At 41.2% G+C, this 17,500-nt stretch overlaps 3 protein-coding genes across 4 annotated transcripts in view; 2 read left to right on the top strand and 1 right to left on the bottom strand.

The window, feature by feature from the left end:
* The window catches only part of tbk1 (TANK-binding kinase 1), a 23,194-nt gene extending 17,821 nt beyond the window's left edge, over positions 1–5,373 (top strand). For both annotated transcript variants that reach the window (XM_077245463.1, XM_077245462.1), the window contains exons 18-21: positions 50–146; positions 228–328; positions 4,641–4,712; positions 4,787–5,373. In XM_077245463.1, the coding sequence (XP_077101578.1) occupies positions 50–146; positions 228–328; positions 4,641–4,712; positions 4,787–4,838 (322 nt within the window). In that variant the 3' untranslated portion in view covers positions 4,839–5,373. The remainder of the gene's footprint in view (positions 1–49; positions 147–227; positions 329–4,640; positions 4,713–4,786) is intronic.
* A 634-nt stretch (positions 5,374–6,007) lies between these two features.
* Positions 6,008–15,832, top strand: gpr19 (G protein-coupled receptor 19). The gene is made up of 2 exons (XM_077245461.1): positions 6,008–6,206; positions 12,574–15,832. Exon 2 carries the CDS (start codon positions 12,587–12,589, stop codon positions 13,826–13,828), a length of 1,242 nt encoding a protein of 413 aa, XP_077101576.1. The 5' UTR covers positions 6,008–6,206; positions 12,574–12,586; the 3' UTR covers positions 13,829–15,832.
* A 740-nt stretch (positions 15,833–16,572) lies between these two features.
* crebl2 (cAMP responsive element binding protein-like 2) overlaps positions 16,573–17,500 on the bottom strand; it is a 6,734-nt gene continuing 5,806 nt past the window's right edge. The window contains exon 3 of the mRNA XM_077245460.1: positions 16,573–17,495. Within this exon, the coding sequence (XP_077101575.1) occupies positions 17,343–17,495 (153 nt within the window). The 3' untranslated portion in view covers positions 16,573–17,342. The remainder of the gene's footprint in view (positions 17,496–17,500) is intronic.

Genomic DNA, 17,500 nt, shown 5'->3' with positions numbered 1-17,500 from the left:
ATTGGCTCTGTGTGCCGTTGCCATGGTAACTGTGCTGTTCTCGTTGCAGGAAGTTCCATCACGTTCGTAAGCACCTCTTGTCTCTGACTGGTCAGTTCTCCAGCATGGAACAGGAAGTGACTCTGATCCTGCAGCGCCTGTATACAGTGAGTAAACAGGAAGTGCTGTCCGTGTAGCTGCGCTGTAACGTCACAGAGACGCTAACGTGTGTGTGTGTGTGTGTTCAGCTGATGGAGCAGCTGCCTCAGAAGATGATGCCCATGACGATTGGAGGACTCAAACCGCAGGCGTATCTCAGTCCCAGCACTCTGGTGGAGATGACCCTGGGGTGAGCATGACCTCTGACCTCTGAGGTCGTTCTCATTCGTGCTTGTCTGACATGGACAGGGTTTGAAATGAACACTCGTTAACAGATGCGGGTAAATCAGCTGTGGCGGGAAACGCTGTCAAATCACGAGCTAATGTGGCGTTACTTTTTATATTTCCTCACTCGTGTGAGTCGAATCTGCAGATTTAGAGCAAATACTCGTGAGTATTTGCACACACACACACTCGTCACTGCACAACAAATAACGGCACGCTTGTTCATTTGCATTGAAGCAATAGTGAAGATTAAAAAGCATTCGGTGAACAGAAAAGACTCATTTTCCAACATCCTACATTGTTCTGATGTTCTTTACACTGTATTGATGATCTGTACAACTAAAATACATATTTGGTGAAAAGGATGAAAGAGGAAAGGAGGAGATGCCGGATGACAGGATTTTGTTTGAATAAGAAATGTTATAATATATATGTATATATACACAAACAAAAAAAACAAAAAAATATATTAACCAGATTAACGTCACAGCTTTTATAAAGAAGCTGTGATGTAGTTCATCTCGTTTATTTCTTTTTGGATGTTTGTTTTTGCCTAGCAGAAGTTCTGAATGGCCGGTAACTTTAGTAGCCGAATTGGCCGGTGAGTAAAAAAGTTAGTTTCAAACCCTGGATGTGGCCATGTGTTGATGTTCACGGAGTGAGATCAGTGAGAGATCGGAGTGAGATCGGAGAGAGATCGGAGTGAGATCGGAGTGAGATCAGTGAGAGATCAGAGTGAGATCGGAGAGAGATCGGAGTGAGATTGGAGTGAGATCAGTGAGAGATCGGAGTGAGATCGGAGAGAGATCGGAGTGAGATCAGAGAGAGATCGGAGTGACATTGGAGTGAGATCAGAGAGAGAACAGTGAGAGATCGGAGTGATGTCAGAGTGAGATCGGAGAGAGAACAGTGAGAGATCGGAGTGATGTCAGAGTGAGATCGGAGAGAGATCAGAGAGAGATCAGAGTGAGATCGGAGAGAGATCAGAGAGAGATCAGTGAGAGATCGGAGTGACATTGGAGTGAGATCAGAGAGAGAACAGTGAAAGATCAGAGAGAGATCATAGTGAGATCAGAGAGAGATCGGAGTGACATTGGAGTGAGATCAGAGTGAGATCGGAGAGAGATCAGAGAGAGATCAGTGAGAGATCGGAGTGACATTGGAGTGAGATCAGAGAGAGAACAGTGAGAGATCGGAGTGAGATCAGAGTGAGATCGGAGAGAGATCAGAGAGAGATCATAGTGAGAGATCGGAGAGAGATCAGAGAGAGATCAGAGTGAGATCGGAGAGAGATCGCAGTGAGATCGGAGAGAGATCAGAGAGAGATCAGAGAGAGATCCGTGAGAGATCGGAGAGAGATCGGAGAGAGATCAGAGAGAGATCAGAGTGAGATCGGAGTGAGATCGGAGAGAGATCGGAGTGAGATCGGAGAGAGATCGGAGAGAGATCGGAGTGAGATCGGAGAGAGATCGGAGTGAGATCGGAGAGAGATCGGAGAGAGATCGGAGTGAGATCGGAGTGAGATCAGAGAGAGATCGGAGTGAGATCAGAGTGAGATCCGAGAGAGATCGGAGTGAGATCGGAGAGAGATCGGAGTGAGATCAGAGAGAGATCTGAGTGTGATCGGAGAGAGATCAGTGAGAGATCGGAGTGAGATCAGTGAGAGATCGGAGTGAGATCGGAGTGAGATCGGAGTGAGATCTGAGAGAGATCAGAGTGAGATCAGAGTGAGATTGGAGAGAGATCAGAGAGAGATCGGAGTGAGATCAGTGAGAGATCGGAGTTAGATCGGAGTTAGATCGGAGTGAGATCAGAGAGAGTTCGGAGTGAGATCGGAGAGAGATCGGAGTGAGATCGGAGTGAGATCAGAGAGAGTTCGGAGTGAGATCGGAGAGAGATCGGAGTGAGATCGGAGTGAGATCAGAGTGAGATCGGAGAGAGATCAGAGAGAGATCAGTGAGAGATCGGAGTGACATTGGAGTGAGATCAGAGAGAGAACAGTGAGAGATCGGAGTGAGATCAGAGTGAGATCGGAGAGAGATCAGAGAGAGATCATAGTGAGAGATCGGAGAGAGATCAGAGAGAGATCAGAGTGAGATCGGAGAGAGATCGCAGTGAGATCGGAGAGAGATCAGAGAGAGATCAGAGAGAGATCCGTGAGAGATCGGAGAGAGATCGGAGAGAGATCAGAGAGAGATCAGAGTGAGATCGGAGTGAGATCGGAGAGAGATCGGAGTGAGATCGGAGAGAGATCGGAGAGAGATCGGAGTGAGATCGGAGAGAGATCGGAGTGAGATCGGAGAGAGATCGGAGAGAGATCGGAGTGAGATCGGAGTGAGATCAGAGAGAGATCGGAGTGAGATCAGAGTGAGATCCGAGAGAGATCGGAGTGAGATCGGAGAGAGATCGGAGTGAGATCAGAGAGAGATCTGAGTGTGATCGGAGAGAGATCAGTGAGAGATCGGAGTGAGATCAGTGAGAGATCGGAGTGAGATCGGAGTGAGATCGGAGTGAGATCTGAGAGAGATCAGAGTGAGATCAGAGTGAGATTGGAGAGAGATCAGAGAGAGATCGGAGTGAGATCAGTGAGAGATCGGAGTTAGATCGGAGTTAGATCGGAGTGAGATCAGAGAGAGTTCGGAGTGAGATCGGAGAGAGATCGGAGTGAGATCGGAGTGAGATCAGAGAGAGATCAGTGAGAGATCGGAGTGAGATCAGAGAGAGATCAGTGAGAGATCTGAGTGAGATCGGAGTGAGATCAGAGAGAGATCTGAGTGTGATCGGAGATCAGAGTGAGATCGGTGAGGGATCTGACTGTGATCGGAGATCGGAGTGAGATCGGTGAAAGATTGGTGAGATCTGAGAGAGATCTGAGAGAGATCAGAGTGAGATTGGAGAGAGATCAGAGAGATCGGAGTGAGATCAGAGAGAGATCAGTGAGAGATCGGAGTGAGATCAGAGAGAGTTCGGAGTGAGATCAGAGAGAGATCAGTGAGAGATCGGAGTGGGATCGGAGTGAGATCAGAGAGAGATCAGTGAGAGATTGGAGTGAGATTGGAGTGAGATCAGAGAGAGATGAGTGAGAGATCGGAGTGACATTGGAGTGAGATCAGAGAGAGAACAGTGAGAGATCGGAGTGAGATCGGAGAGAGATCAGTGAGAGATCGGAGTGAAATCAGAGAGAGATCAGTGAGGGATCGGAGTGAGATCAGAGAGAGATCTGAGTGAGATCGGAGTGAGATCGGAGAGAGGTCAGTGAGAGATCGGAGTGAGATCAGAGAGAGATCAGTGAGAGATCTGAGTGAGATCGGAGAGAGATCAGTGAGAGATCGGAGTGAGATCAGAGAGAGATCAGTGAGAGATCTGAGTGAGATCGGAGTGAGATCAGAGAGAGATCGGAGTGAGATCAGAGAGAGATCAGTGAGAGATTGGAGTGAGATCAGAGAGGGATCAGTGAGAGATCTGAGTGAGATCGGAGTGAGATCAGAGAGAGATCTGAGTGTGATCGGAGATCGGAGTGAAATCGGTGAGAGATCTGAGTGTGATCGGAGATCGGAGTGAGATCGGTGAGAGATCTGAGTGTGATCGGAGATCGGAGTGAGATCAGTGAGAGATCTGAGTGAGATCAGAGAGAGATCAGTGAGAGATCGGAGTGAGATCAGAGAGAGATCAGTGAGAGATCTGAGTGAGATCGGAGTGAGATCATAGAGAGATCGGAGAGAGATCAGTGAGAGATCTGAGTGAGATCAGAGTGAGATCAGAGAGAGATCAGTGAGAGATCGGAGTGAGATCGGAGTGAGATCGGAGTGAGAACGGTGAGAGATCGGAGTGAGATCAGAGTGAGATCGGAGTGAGATCTGAGTGAGATCGGAGTGAGAACGGTGAGAGATCGGAGTGACATCGGAGAGAGATCGGAGTGACATCGGAGAGAGATCGGAGTGAGATCAGAGAGAGATCGGAGTGAGATCAGTGAGAGATCTAAGTGAGATCGGAGTGAGATCGGAGTGAGATCAGTGAGATCAGTGAGAGATCGGAGTGAGATCGGAGTGAGATCTGAGTGAGATTGGTGAGAGATCGGAATGAGATCGGAGTGAGATCAGAGTGAGATCGGTGAGAGATCGGTGAGAGATCGGAGTGAGATCGGAGTGAGATCAGAGTGAGATCGGTGAGAGATCGGAATGAGATCGGAGTGAGATCAGAGAGAGATCGGTGAGAGATCGGAGTGAGATCGGAGTGAGATCAGAGTGAGATCAGAGGATGATCTGTGTTCCCCACAGGATGAAGAAGCTGAAGGAGGAGATGGAGGGAGTGGTGAAGGAGCTGGCGGAGAACAACCTGTTCCTGGAGAGGTGAAGCCTCTGCACACTCATGAATACACACTCTACACACACACACACACTGAGCCTGATCTCCTGTGTTTCAGGTTCGGCTCGCTGACGGTGGACGGCGCCATCAGGAACGTGGACCGGATCTGACCGGATCTCAGCTCCCTCTGTTGTACATATGAATAGAGTGTAAATACACATGCTGAAACTTTTCTTTAATCTTGGGCTAATTCTCTCAAACTATTGAGTTGTTATTAAGAGACAAATAAGTGCTTTTACTTTCTGTTCTTATCATGAAAATGAAACATAGCTCATCGGTTTGATCCATAAACATCTGTGCGGTTCGTAAAGGCTCGTTTTCGTCAGAACAAACGTTCTGCTGACATCATGGGAACGTTACGTTTCAACCTTCTGAAACATTTATAAACGTTTCAGAAAAAACCTTCCATGATCGATGTATAAATAATGTTTTTGTGCTAAACTTGAGAACATTATTAAAAGACCAGATAGCTTTGAATGAATGTTCTGTTAATGTTTCCTGAAGAACGTTTGTTCATAACGCTGAGAGAACGTTCCTGTTCAACGACTAACGTTTCACAGACTGTTTTCCATCAGTGTAAATGAAAACTATTTATAGACTTTACTGTTGTTTTCTGTAAATGAGGAATAAAAAAGAAGAAACCTTCATCTGTTTCTTTACTGCTTTAAATGATCAAACTCACTGACAGCTCATCATCACCGGTTTAAACACAAACCTCCGAGCGCTGGGGTCGAAGGTCAACAAAACTGAGCATCTTCAAATGAATGAGGTTTTCTCTCGGTTGTGTGTAACTGGAATTAGAAATCTCTCTCTCTCTCTGATGATACAGCTATTAGTCGCCATGGCAACAGACACAAAAGAACAGCCTCTCATCAGCAGCTGTTGCCATGGCAACAGCACCGATGTAACAAACACTTGACAGATTCATTACATCCCATCATATAATGACACTGGCTGAAGAACAAACCCTGGAAGTCATGTGACACACTGCATCACTGACGTCAGAACGGACAATAACCAGCTGCAAAGATCCAGTGTTTCCTAATGTCCTCAGGATGATAGATGCTGGCTTTATAAACATGCTAAATAATGTGTTCGTGAAAACGTAATGCGTGTATTAGGGTTAATAAATAATGTATATGTAAATATAATTGGCTCAGTACGAAAACAAAATAAATCAGTGTTTTATAAACCAGACCGTGGCTGTAAAACAAACGATTTGTGGCTCATATATGAATAATTCATGAGCACAATCAAAACTGCCACGTCACGGATTTACATACTCGGGTCTGATCTGAGTGCGCGCGCGCGTGTGGTGTGCGTGTGCCTGTATGTGCTCGATGGATGATGCTGTGATCGATTGATTTGTAAAGCGGAGGACATGTAAAGAAACACGTTGATGAGGAGAAACGATGGAGGAAATAAACGACCCGAGAAGGAGAAGGAGGAGAAGAAGCGCTTGATGCGAGGACACTGAGGTGAGTCTGAGGAAAACAACATGACGCGCCTCACGCGAGCGTTACACGCGTGTCATATTCATAAACATCCACGAGCAGCTGCATATCTCATAATATATACTGTTGTTACATGTGTTATCCGCCGTAAATGAGCGATTTTGCTGATGCTGAATCATAACAGGCCCTCATATACGACGATTAATTAATTCATGAATCTTTTCATTTTTAATAGGCTTTTTTAACCATTTGGAAACTGTTCGCGTGTCGGGCAAAAATTACCGTTTTTTATTTCAATGAAATGATTAAACTGTGTTTTAGTTCGATGATATGTTGTATTTAATATTTTGTATTTTTAGGGGGATTTTATGGTACTAAATTATATTTATGCTGTAGTTATAATCCATTAATTCACTTTTTGAGCATATAACGGTACCTTAAGAATGAAAATGAAATGTTCAATTAAAACAGTCAGAAATCTTTAATGTTTTGGCACTTGGCAGATCATTGATGAAATGAAAACTGATGTAGATAAAATTGATGTGAATAAAAAAAGTGAACTTGAAAAAAGTAGTACAAATTCGTTATGAAAAATGCACAAAAATACAAAAAAATTTTTTTATATGAAATATATATATTTCCAAACACGTTTTACTCTAAAACTGTGAGAAAATCAAAGATATAAATATAAACAAGATTTTCCAACACTATAAAATATGGAAAACACAACTATTGGTTCAAATATCTCTGTTCAAATTACATTTTAAACCCAACGGTTGGGTTTGTCCATATTTTACCCAAACGTGGGTTGAAACAACCCAGCTTTTTTTTAGAGTGAAATGTGAGGTTGATTTATCAATAAATGAGCTTTCAGTGTGATTTAGTTTTGCCGCAGTAACGTTACCAAACGCTTTTCAGGATAATTGCACATTTTCGATTCATGTCCGTGTGTGTGTGTGTGTGTGTGTGTTCAAACACGGAAAGTGCCAAAACCTTTACCAAGTTTCGTACCATTCCGATTAATTAATTTTATTAAACGAAGCGTAACATTTTTCTTTCAAAAATGACGGAACAGAAGCAGATTTAAAAAAAAAAATGTTTTAAGAACATTCTGCTGAAATTCCCATAAGTTATGAACGCATTATTTCTGAATGTTTAAAAAGTCAAGTTTAAAAAAATGTCTTACGATGTTTTTTCTTGGTTATGTGAACGTTAAGGGAACATTGTATTTTATAGTTTTATCTGAGAACGTACTCAAACCTTCTCTCACCGTAATGGGAATGTTCCTCAAGGAAAAGCAGGAATGTTCTTCAACATCATGAGAACGCAGATCATGTTCTCATCATAAGAAGGTTCTAGAAATGTTGTTTATCTTTATCATACCCTACAGAAACCCTGTGGGATCAGATGTGCTGTTGATGAATTACAGCGTCACCAGAGCAAAGTGTACGCTGAGATCAGCACACACACACACACACACACACACACACACACACAGTTAATGAGCGTCTCTCGAGGAACATCTTCAGTCTCGGATGGCTGTAATAGAATAGAAGCTCTCTGGATGATTTACATCCGGCACACAACGCTTTAAATCTCTGATAAACATTCAATAAGGTCTGTCTTCTCTAAAATAAGTTAATGTTTCTTCAGACAATATTAATAACTCAGTATTTGATATATATATCAGTGATCGGAGCCGTGTTTGGGTTCATTCACTCACCCTCATGAAGTCCTTCACATCTGATCTAATCTGACACACTCGGTTCAGGTGATGATGATGGTGATGATGATGGTGATGATGATGGTGATGATGATGGTGATGATGATGGTGATGATGATGGTTTTGATGATGATGAAGATGGTGATGATGATGGTTTTGATGATGATGAAGATGGTGATGATGATGGTTCAGGTGATGATGATGGTGATGATGATGATGATGATGATGGTGATGATGATGGTTTTGATGATGATGATGATGAAGATGGTGATGATGATGGTTTTGATGATGATGATGATGGTGATGATGATGGTTTTGATGATGATGAAGATGGTGATGATGATGGTTCAGGTGATGATGATGGTGATGATGATGATGGTGATGATGATGATGGTGATGATGATGATGGTGATGATGATGGTGATGATGATGATGATGATGATGGCGATGATGATGGTTTTGATGATGATGATGATGGTGATGATGATGGTTTTGATGATGATGAAGATGGTGATGATGATGGTTCAGGTGATGATGATGGTGATGATGATGATGGTGATGGTTCAGGTGATGATGATGGTGATGATGATGATGAAGATGGTGATGATGATGGTTCAGGTGATGATGATGGTGATGATGAAGATGATGATGGTTCAGGTGATGATGATGGTGATGATGATGATGAAGATGGTGATGATGATGATGATGATGGTGATGATGAAGATGATAATGGTGATGATAATGGTTCAGGTGATGATGATGGTGATGATGATGGTTCAGGTGATGATGAAGATGATAATGGTGATGATGATGGTTCAGGCGATGATGATGGTGATGATGGTGATGATGATGGTGATGGTGATGATGATGATGATGGTTATGATGATGATGGTGATGATGAAGATGATGATGATGGTTCAGGTGATGATGGTGATGATGGTGATGATGATGGTGATGATGATGGTTCAGGTGATGATGATGGTTCAGGTAATGATGATGATGATGGTTAAGGTGATGATGATGGTTCAGGTGATGATGACGATGGTGATGATGGTGATGATGATGATGGTTCAGGTGATGATGATGATGGTTCAGGTGATGGTGATGGTTCAGGTGATGATGATGGTTCAGGTGATGATGATGATGATGATGATGATGATGATGGTTCAGGTAATGATGATGATGGTTAAGGTGATGATGATGGTTCAGGTGATGATGATGGTTCAGGTGATGATGACAATGGTGATGATGGTGATGATGATGATGGTTCAGGTGATGATGATGATGGTTCAGGTGATGATGATGGTTCAGGTGATGATGATGGTTCATGCGATGATGATGATGATGGTTCAGGTAATGATGATGATGATGGTTAAGGTGATGATGATGGTTCAGGTGATGATGATTGTTCAGGCGATGATGATGATGATGGTTCAGGTGATGATGATGATGGTTCAGGTGATGGTGATGGTTCAGGTGATGATGATGGTTCAGGTGATGATGATGATGGTTCAGGTGATGATGATGGTTCAGGTGATGATGATGGTTCAGGTGATGATGATTGTTCAGGCGATGATGATGATGATGGTTCAGGTGATGATGATGATGGTTCAGGTGATGATGATGGTTCAGGCGATGATGATGATGATGGTTCAGGTAATGATGATGATGATGGTTAAGGTGATGATGATGGTTCAGGTGATGATGATGGTTCAGGTGATGATGATGATGGTTCAGGCGATGATGATGATGATGGTTCAGGTAATGATGATGATGATGGTTAGGGTGATGATGATGGTTCAGGTGATGATGATGGTTCAGGTGATGATGACGATGATGGTTCAGGTGATGATGATGATGATGATGGTTCAGGTGATGATGATGGTTCAGGTGATGATGATGATGATGGTTCAGGTAATGATGATGATGATGGTTAAGGTGATGATGATGGTTCAGGTGATGATGATGGTTCAGGTGATGATGATGGTTCAGGTGATGATGATGGTTCAGGTGATGATGATGGTTCAGGTGATGATGATGATGATGGTTCAGGTAATGATGATGATGATGGTTAAGGTGATGATGATGGTTCAGGTGATGATGATGGTTCAAGGTGATGAAGATGATGATGATGGTTCAGGTGATGATGATGGTTCAGGTGATGATGATGATGATGATGATGATGGTTAAGGTGATGATGACGATGGTGATGATGGTGATGATGATGATGGTTCAGGTGATGATGATGATGATGGTTCAGGTGATGATGATGATGATGATGGTTCAGGTGATGATGATGATGATGGTTCAGGTAATGATGATGATGATGGTTAAGGTGATGATGATGGTTCAGGTGATGATGATGGTTCAGGTGATGATGATGGTTCAGGTGATGATGATGATGATGATGATGATGGTTAAGGTGATGATGATGGTTCAGGTGATGATGATGATGATGATGGTTCAGGTGATGATGGTTCAGGTGATGATGATGGTTCAGGTGATGATGATGGTTCAGGTGATGATGATGATGATGGTGATGATGATGGTTCAGGTGATGATGATGGTTCAGGTGATGATGATGATGATGGTGATGATGATGGTTCAGGTGATGATGATGATGATGGTGATGATGATGGTTCAGGCGATGATGATGATGATGGTTCAGGTAATGATGATGATGATGGTTAAGGTGATGATGATGGTTCAGGTGATGATGATGGTTCAGGTGATGATGATGATGGTTCAGGCGATGATGATGATGATGGTTCAGGTAATGATGATGATGATGGTTAAGGTGATGATGATGGTTCAGGTGATGATGATGGTTCAGGTGATGATGACGATGGTGATGATGGTGATGATGATGATGGTTCAGGTGATGATGATGATGATGGTTCAGGTGATGATGATGATGATGATGGTTCAGGTGATGATGATGGTTCAGGTGATGATGATGGTTCAGGCGATGAAGATGATGATGATGGTTCAGGTGATGATGATGGTTCAGGTGATGATGATGATGATGATGATGATGGTTAAGGTGATGATGATGGTTCAGGTGATGATGATGGTTCAGGTGATGAAGATGATGATGATGGTTCAGGTGATGATGATGGTTCAGGTGATGATGATGATGATGATGGTTAAGGTGATGATGATGGTTCAGGTGATGATGATGATGATGGTTCAGGTGATGATGGTTCAGGTGATGATGATGGTTCAGGTGATGATGATGGTTCAGGTGATGATGATGATGATGGTGATGATGATGGTTCAGGTGATGATGATGGTTCAGGTGATGATGATGGTTCAGGTGATGATGATGATGATGGTGATGATGATGGTTCAGGTGATGATGATGATGATGGTGATGATGATGGTTCAGGTGATGATGATGGTTCAGGTGATGATTGTTCAGGTGATGATGATGATGATGGTGATGATGATGGTTCAGGTGATGATGATGATGATGATGGTTCAGGTGATGATGATGGTTCAGGTGATGATGATGGTTCAGGTGATGATTGATGATGATGATGGAGTCTCTCCTAATGAGCTGATCAACTCAATCAGGTGTCGTTTGATTATAGCCTAATGTAAGAGATTGCACTCGTTTCCTCACAAATCACATCAGATCTTCTCAGCTCAGATCTTCAGCAATGCTGTCTGAAAATAAAATGTTCTAGACTGAGGAACCAGAGCAATCTCCCTGTATAGAGTGATATATAAGTATATTATCTATATAGAGTTGGATATATAACTATATAAACTATATTACCTATATAGAGTTGGAAATATAACTATATAAACTATTATCTATATAGAGTTGGATATATAACTATATAAACTATATTACCTATATAGAGTTGGATATATAACTATATAAACTATATTACCTATATAGAGTGATATATAACTATATAAACGATATTATCTATATAGAGTGATATATAACTATATAAACTATATTACCTATATAGAGTCTGATATATAACTATATAAACTATTATCTATATAGAATTGGATATGTAACTATATAAACTATTATCTATATAGAGTTGGATATATAACTATATAAACTATATTACCTATATAGAGTTGGATATATAACTATATAAACTATATTATCTATATATAGTCTGATATATAACTATATAAACTATTATCTATATAGAGTTGGATATATAACTATATAAACTATATTACCTATATAGAGTGATATATAACTATATAAACTATATTATCTATATAGAGTCTGATATATAACTATATAAACTATATTACCTATATAGAGTTGGATATATAACTATATAAACTATATTACCTATATAGAGTTGGATATATAACTATATAAACGATATTATCTGTATAGAGTGACATATAACTATATAAACTATATTATCTATATAGAATTGGATATGTAACTATATAAACTATATTATCTATATAGAGTCTGATATATAACTATATTAACTATTATCTATATAGAGTTGGATATATAACAATTTTCGCACAGCTGTTTATATAAATTTGGATATATAACTTTATAAACTATATTATCTATATAGAGTTGGATATATAGCTTTATTAAGAAGTTCTTTGTAGAATTTGTAAAGCAGCTCTACACAGATTTAACTGATTATCTGTTCCTGTCGTCTGTTTCAGCTTCGAGAGGCTGATGATGTACTTCCTGTCCATGGAGGGCGTGAAGCCTTCGCTCCAGCCCACGTTCCTCTTCAACGACTCCGACAGGAACGATTCCTCAACGCCGACGCCGGTCATGTGCCGTCTGGACTCGTCCTCGTTCCAGAGCAACGGCTCGCTGACCTCACACGACCTGACCTATGACCTGACCCCGACAGAGGTCACGCTCCTCGGCCTCGTGTTCAGCGTCTTCTGGCTCGTGTCGGTTCTGGGAAACTCGCTAGTGTGTCTGGTGATCCATCGCAGCCGCAGAACTCAGTCAACGACTAACTACTTCGTGGTGTCGATGGCGTGCGCGGACCTGCTGCTTAGCCTAGCCTGCGCGCCGCTAGTTCTACTCCAGGTGTCGGCGGGTCGCTGGCCTCTGACCGCGGCCGCATGTCGAACCGTACGCTACCTTCAGCACCTGTGCCCTGGCGTCCAGGTGTACGTGCTCCTGTCCATCTGCGTCGACCGCTTCTACACCATCGTGTATCCGCTAAGCTTTAAAGTATCGCGTGAGAAAGCTAAGCGCATGATTTTAGCGTCATGGCTGTTCGATGCCGCCTTCGTGTCGCCATGTTTGTTCTTCTACGGATCCGCAACGTCAAGGAACCACTGCGACTTCTTCCTAGCGGATACCTGGGATGGGTTAGCGTACGCGGTCGCGCACCTGCTCTTCGGATTCCTGGTGCCGGCGCTGCTAATCGTGTCCTTCTACCAGCGGGTGGTGCGCTACATCTGGAGGATCGGCGCCGACGGGCGAACGGTGCGCAGGACCATGAACATCGTCCCCAGGACTAAAGTCAAAACCATTAAGATGTTCCTGATGCTAAACGGGATGTTTCTGCTAAGCTGGACGCCGTTTTACGTGGCGCAATTGTGGCACCCGTCGGGCTCTGGCAGACAGGGGGCGCTGTTCTTCATCGCCGTGGCCTGGATCTCCTTCAGCTCCACCGCGTCCAAACCCACGCTCTACTCCGTGTACAATGCTAACTTCCGGCGCGGCATGAGAGAGACCTTCTGCATGTCGTCTATGAAGTGCTACCGCAGTAACGCGTACACCATCACCGCTAGCTCGCGGATCGCGAAAAAGAACTACATTGGTGTGGTGGATCTGCCGGTGCCGGCAAAGACACTCGTCAAAGACTCGGTTTACGACACTTTCGACCGAGAAGCAAAGGAGAAGAAATTAGCATGGCCCATTAGCGCTAACCCACCCAACACTTTTGTATAAAGGCTCTCTTTTGTCGTAACGCAACAGTTCACGCAGAAGTTAACATTAATTTGTTATAAACCCTGTGCTGTTTTTCAAAAAGCCTGTGGAACGACGACATCCTAGCGAACAAAACTATATTTTGAGAACATTTAAAAAACATTTATGTGAACGTTGAAGGAAAATTAACATTGTATCATTCTTCAAACATTATGGAACGTTACTTTTGAATCTGAACGTTCTGAAACAAGTAGAAACATTTAAAAAACGTTACATTTAAAAACAAACATCCAACTGAAACATTCCAGATAAAAATGTTACTGTTTTTGTTCCTTTGTGTTTGTTGTAAGTAACTATTGTAACACCACGATTAATGTGCCATGATATTCTTTGAACTACCTTGGCAGTGTTGGGAAAGTTCACTTAATACATGATCTAGTTCAAAGTTCAGTGCACACATTTTAAAATGAACTAGTTCAGTTCATAGTTCATTATTCCATAAATGAACTAGTTCATAGTTTTTTTTCCATGTTGCTGCGAACTATTATTTTTCAAAATGATTGACACAGCCCATACAGAACTACAGACAGCAATTATTTTATCAGTTTTAACACTGAACTATGTGTCAGATTTCATCGGGTGCTTCAGTTCAATGTGCCGTTTTAGGTTTGCTGTGGATGTGACTGAAGTGACGGATATTTTATTTTTGAAAGCCGACGGGCAAAGTTTGCACAGAAATGTAATATTTGTTCCATCCTCACCGACCTGGTCATAAAACTCTTTTATATTATCATACGACCCCTCCATGCTGCTTCGTCGCCTCCATGCTGGTTTTTGTTTTGATGACGCATGCGGCGGTGTTGCCAGATTGTGTGTTTTTCCCGCTACATATTCGGCCTGTTTACGGTGTGTTTTAGCTGGGTTTTCGCCTGGAAGACTCTAGAAATCTGGCACCCGATTGAACGAAGTTAAACTGAGAGAGTCGTGCGTTCACAGACTCCAGAATGAACGCGTTCACAGTAACGTTCATTCATCAGGCAGTAATACAGTACGTTCAGTTCACGTTCACCCAAAATATGAACGAGTTCATGAACTATCGTTCAATGAACGCGTTCAGGCACAACACTGTAGCTTGGAGTAGCTTATTAATATCACTGTACATGAATCACGGTTTAAAATATCAACTCATACACTGTCTTTACCATAGTACCGCCCAGCTCACAAATATGTGCTTAAGAACGAGTTACTAACGTTCTTATTAAGTTGATTGTAAGTGAATGTTCAAAACGTCCAGTTTAATAAAAGTTCTAAAAGCGTTTCTTCTTGATTATATGAACGTTACAGGAACAGTAACATTGTATCATTCTTCAAACATTATGGAACGTTACTTTTGAATCTGAACGTTCTGCAACAAGTAACATTTAATAAAACGTCCAACTAAACCGTTTCTGGTAAAAACTTTGCATGATTGATGTTTTTGTTCGTATGTTTTGAGAACATGATTAAAGCGCAGATAACTTTGAAAGAACATTCTACTGATGTTTTGAGAACGTTTGTTCATAACGTTGAGAGAACGTTTCCTGTTGGCTGGGATGCGGCCAAATTTTGAGTGAACTGTTGCTTTAACTGCACCTCGATCATTAAACGCACGAACACATCAGCGATGTTTCGCTTTGTATGAAGCGCAGCTCACACACTTTCTGTTCCGATCACTGATTCCTACTGGAATAACTGGATTACTGTGCAGTAAATGCGAGTCTGAAGACCGAACTACACCTGCTAAGATGCAAACCCGCGGTGCTAATGCTAACTGTGACGTCACGCGTTCACGTGTTCTTCTGTTGGTGTTTCCAGTCCGTCTGTGATCCTACAGGATTCATGTGAATCTTCTGAAGATGCGTTGTGTGTTTTGTGCCTGTAGATGCAGATGAACTTTGTCTCATAGTTTTGTGTGTCGTTTCATGATGCAAGACAGACGTGTCCCTGTGATTTTACAATTAAACGTTCTGTAAAGTTCAGATGAAACCTACTGTCTGCGTGACTGATTACTGACGCAAACTAATCAGAACTGCTTATTCCCACAAACTGAAGATGATCAGGGATCCGAGAACACCGATGCAAATAATGTAAAAATAAAGGAATAAAAATGAGATTACACTAATTACATAAATAAATTAAAATTAATTAATTAATTCTAAATCAAAGAATTATACTATATAGCAAAATAAAAAAATATTTTACTTGAAAATAAATTAATTTTATTAGAATACATGAAATAAAAATTTGCTTGCATAATAAATGTAAATAATTAAAATAATTTTATTTAAATAAAATACATTTGAGAAATTTGTTTTAAATAAATAAACAATAGCAGTGCATTAAGAATAAATCAATAAAAATAGGATTAAACTAAGTCTCTAAATAAACACATAAATTGGGTACAAATTTTAAATGACTAAAATATAAATGCATGAGAATAAAGAAAATATGATAAAACTGAATAAATAAAACTTGTTTTAAAATAAAAAATAGAAGTGAATAAAAGTAAAAAGATTAAACCAAGTAACTAAATAGTACATAAATTAATTAAAATAAATGAAATTTAATTTAAATAAATTATATCATTTGATAAAAACAAATCAAATCTAACTAATGATGTAATATAATAGAAACTTGCACATTTATAATATGAATTTTCCACAGTATTAATGTTTATGCATGAGAATATCTTTGAAATGTAATTTAATGATGAGAGAAAGACAAGATTCAGATCCACTCTTTATATTGTACAGATATTCATGATCACAAAGCAAAGCTACATTGTTTAATAATAAGACATGCGTTCATCCTGCAACAAATTACAACCTACATTTCAAACACGCCATATAAAAATATACATTTGAGCTCTAAACAATAACGATTGAGTCTGCGATGGGGAACTGACTCGGTTTGGGCAGATCGACACGGTGAGGAGTTCGGCGTTCATCACATGTTTTGGGATTATAATAATCATCAAATATTCTCCAGATCAGCTGCAGTCTCAAACCGGCCCAATCGAGGGAAAGAACAAACTTAAACGTACAAAAATTAGAGCTTTTAAGGAAAGTGCTTTAAGGTTCGGTTAGTGATATAAATATATAATCAACAACAAACTAAAATCTATTTGTACAAGAAGAGCAGGGAAGTGCTACGCGTTGATATCATTCAAATGGTTGTAAAGTGCAAAAAGATTTTGGCAACAGTCCGTCTTACAATGTCTAATATTTAACGCCGTAATGGATTAAACAGATTATAAGGATTATCACATTCATCATCAAAAAGGTTCCAAAATAAATAAGTGAAAGGAACAGGAAATGTTTACAAAATCACACACAGAACATTCCAGAACCTGAACTCTTCCTAACGTCTGAACGTGAGTTACTGGGAATGAAGCTTATTAAACACTGAGACGTCCGGTTATTAAGAAGCATCTCATGAACACTGAGTGTGTGTGTGTGTGTGTGTGTGTGTGAACTACAGGATCACGGGATTGTTCCTAACACGTCTTGTTGGTGGCGGAGCCGAACTTGCCGTTCTTGGAGATCTTGTTGCTGGAGCTCTGCGGCGCTTTCTGCTCGTCTCCCGTTAGAAGAGCTTTAATCTCCGACGGGATCTTCCCCTGATCCATGGCCAAACACCACTGCTTATACTGGG

This window comes from Siphateles boraxobius, unplaced genomic scaffold, assembly GCF_051911475.1.
Source record: "Siphateles boraxobius isolate OS27281-9 unplaced genomic scaffold, OSU_SipBor_1 261, whole genome shotgun sequence".
Lineage (NCBI taxonomy): Eukaryota > Metazoa > Chordata > Actinopteri > Cypriniformes > Leuciscidae > Siphateles > Siphateles boraxobius.
Note: the sequence above shows the minus strand (reverse complement) of the source record. Positions and strands in the feature narration are given on the sequence as shown.

Bases quoted from the DNA above. Each gene is read 5' to 3' on its own strand.
- gpr19 (XM_077245461.1), top strand. From the start codon at position 12,587: ATGATGTACTTCCTGTCCATGGAGGGCGTGAAGCCTTCGCTCCAGCCC.